The following is a 2,898-nucleotide window of genomic DNA, read 5'->3' as shown; positions in this document are numbered from 1 at the left end:
GGGCACGTTTCAAGGGGCAACCCAAGAGGGAGACAGCCTAAAGGTAAAATCACGCTGCCCATAATGCTTGGAGGCGAGCTGAACTATAGGACAGAGAAGATCGTCTTTGATGTCGCCGAGATCCACTTGCCATACAATGGGATCCTTGGCCGCCCAGCGCTGGCCAAGTTCATGGCGGTGTCCCACTACGCCTACAACACGTTAAAGATGCCAGGGCCATTGACCATCATCACCGTCCCCTCCGACAAGAAAGATGCGCTCATCTGCGCTGATCAACTTTATCGAGAGGCAATCGCAGCAACTGCTGCGAAGACACTTTCCCCTGCCGTTGAAGCTCCGGGGAAGAAGAAGGCCGGCAAGACCCCTTCCGGCTAGACCTCTTCCAGAGAGACCTCTTGCACCCACTCCGGCAAGCGCACCTCTTCGGAGTGTTGCGCTCCCATTGAGGACATGCCAGAGAGCTCCGTCAGCAAGAGCAAGAAGTCCAAAGCTGCACCACCAGAAACCAAGAAGGTGTTCGTCAAGGAGGATGGCACGAGCAGGGCTTTCACCATAAGCTCCATCCTTGACATCAAATAGGAAAGTGAGCTCGTTGCCTTCCTGTGGGTGAATGTCGATGTGTTTGCATGGCAAGCATCCGACATCCACGGCGTTCCCAGGGAGGTGATTGAGCACCATCTTGCTGTCTGTCCTCATGCCCAGACCGTCAAGCAAAAGGTCAGGAAGCATGCTTTGGAGCGACAAGAGTTCATCATTGAAGAGATCAGGAAGTTGGAGGCGACATGCCTAGTTAGAAGAGTACTCCACCCCACGTGGTTGGCCAATCCGGTGGTGGTGCGTAAGGCAAATGGGAAGTGGAGGTTGTGTATTGATTACACAGATATCAATAAAGCTTGTCCAAAGGATCCTTTCCCCTTGCCACGCATCGACCAGATTGTAGACTCCACTATCGGGTGTGACCTGCTGTCATTCCTTGACGCCTATTCAGGATACCACCAGATCTTCATCATGAAAGAAGACGAAGAGAAGACCGCGTTCATCACCCCATGTGGTACATACTGTTTTGTACGGATGCCTTTCGGGTTGAAGAGCGCCGGTTCAACGTTTGCCCAAGAGGACCGAATTGGTTTTGATCTCCAGCTACATAGAAATATGTAAGCCTATATGGATGATATAGTGGTCAAAACCGAGGATAGGGCCACGCTTGTACAAGACCTAGAAGAAACATTTGCAAATCTGCGTCAGATCAACCTCAAGATCAACCTAGAGAAGTGTGTGTTCGGTGTCCCGTCCGGCAAACTTCTTGGGTTCTTTGTGTCTCAGTGCGGAATTGAAGCAAATCCCCACAAGATCAAGGCGATCAAGAAGATTGAGGCACTAAAGCAGGTCAAAGACGTCCGTAGGCTCGCCGGCTGCGTTGCCGCCCTGAGCAGATTCATCTCCAAATCTGTTGAGCGCGCCCTCCACTTTTTCAAAGTTTTGAAAAAGGTGGGTCTAGTAAAATGGACTCCGGAGGCATGGGCTGCACTACAGGAGGTATCTCTCCTCCACGCCGATACTAGTCGCGCCCAAACCGCAAGAGTCATTGCAACTATACTTGGCAGCAACGAATCAAGTGGTCAATGTTGCACTGGTTGCACACAGGGAACTTGAGGAAGAGGCAACAGTAGCAGCGGAGCCATCGGGTGGCAGGCGGGGCCATCCCCGACAGGGTCTGACGCTGGCATCCCGGCAAGGCGGAGTTTGAGAAGATGTGCAAAGTAGGACAAAAGAAGAAGAAGATGGTGCAGCACCTAGTCTATTTTGTCAGTTCCCTCTTATAGGGGGCTAGGTCAAGATATTCTGGTATGCAGAAGCTAACTTTCAGCCTCCTCATGGCCTCGAGAAAGTTGCACCACTATTTCCAAGCACATGCGATCACCGTCATCACGCGCCTCCCGTTGCAACGAATCTTGCACAAACCAGATGCGACTGGGAGGATTGTGGAGTGGGCGGTTGAGCTGTTGAGCTTTGGCCTCAAGTTTGAAAGTAGTTCAACAATCAAGAGCCGAGCCCTGGCGGAGTCCATAGCAGAATGGATCGCAACGCCCGACGAGGAGATTCAAGAGACCACCCTCCCTAGCAAGGAGACGAGCAGTGAGTGGATTATGTACTTTGATCGAGCTTTCTCACTCCAAGGTGCTGGTGCCGGCGTATTGCTCGTCGTGCGCACCGGAGGGCGCCTCAAGTACGTAATCCAGATGCACTTTCCCCAGGGAAGGTCGATGAACAAGACGGCGGAGTACGAGGGGTTGTTGGCCGGCCACAGGATCGCGAAAAACCTTGGAATCAGAAAGCTCATCGTCAGAGGTGATTCGCAACACGTCGTCAAAGAAGTAAACAAGGAGTACCAGAGCCCGTTGATGGAGGCCTATGTGGATGAAGTGAGGAAGTTGGAAGAGCACTTTGACGGATTGCAAGCAGGGCATGTTCCTCGAGCGAAGAACGGCATTGCTGATGACCTGTCAAAGCATGCTGCCCTCAAGTTGCCTATGGAACCAGGTACCTTTGTGCTTCAGCTAACTCACCCATCCAGTGAACCATCAGCAGGACAGAACAAACGAAGGAAGGCGGGCCCCGACAAGTAGTTTCCCACAGAGCTCCCAGGAGCTGTCGGCAAGGACGTTGCCGGGAGTCCCAAGCTTGCCGGAGGGCAGCAACCCTCGGCAGGGCCTCACGCCCTGGCCATAGAAGTAGTTTCCCTTACGGCCGAAGATGAGCCTTTAGTCCTTGCCGTCGAGCCCCAGGCTCCGGCATGGGTGCAACCCACCGTCCGTTTCCTCCAAACAGGAGAGCTCCCTGAGGAGCAGGAAGAAGCAGAGAAAGTAGCTCCTCAGTCCAACATGTACCAGCTCGTGG

General features: G+C 53.1%; 1 protein-coding gene across 1 annotated transcript; it reads left to right on the top strand.

Moving 5' to 3' along the window:
• The first annotated feature begins 450 nt into the window (after window positions 1-450).
• On the top strand, window positions 451-2,627 carry LOC147959463 (uncharacterized). The gene is made up of 4 exons (XM_087532665.1): window positions 451-532; window positions 1,337-1,488; window positions 1,824-2,349; window positions 2,464-2,627. Exons 1-4 carry the CDS (start codon window positions 451-453, stop codon window positions 2,625-2,627), a joined length of 924 nt encoding a protein of 307 aa, XP_087388791.1.
• Window positions 2,628-2,898: the final 271 nt, after the last annotated feature.

The sequence above is a fragment of the Triticum urartu genome, chromosome 7A (genome assembly GCF_056163025.1).
Source record: "Triticum urartu cultivar PI428250 chromosome 7A, HENAU_Tu73, whole genome shotgun sequence".
In the NCBI taxonomy this organism is placed as follows: Eukaryota; Viridiplantae; Streptophyta; class Magnoliopsida; order Poales; family Poaceae; genus Triticum; species Triticum urartu.
Note: the sequence above shows the minus strand (reverse complement) of the source record. Positions and strands in the feature narration are given on the sequence as shown.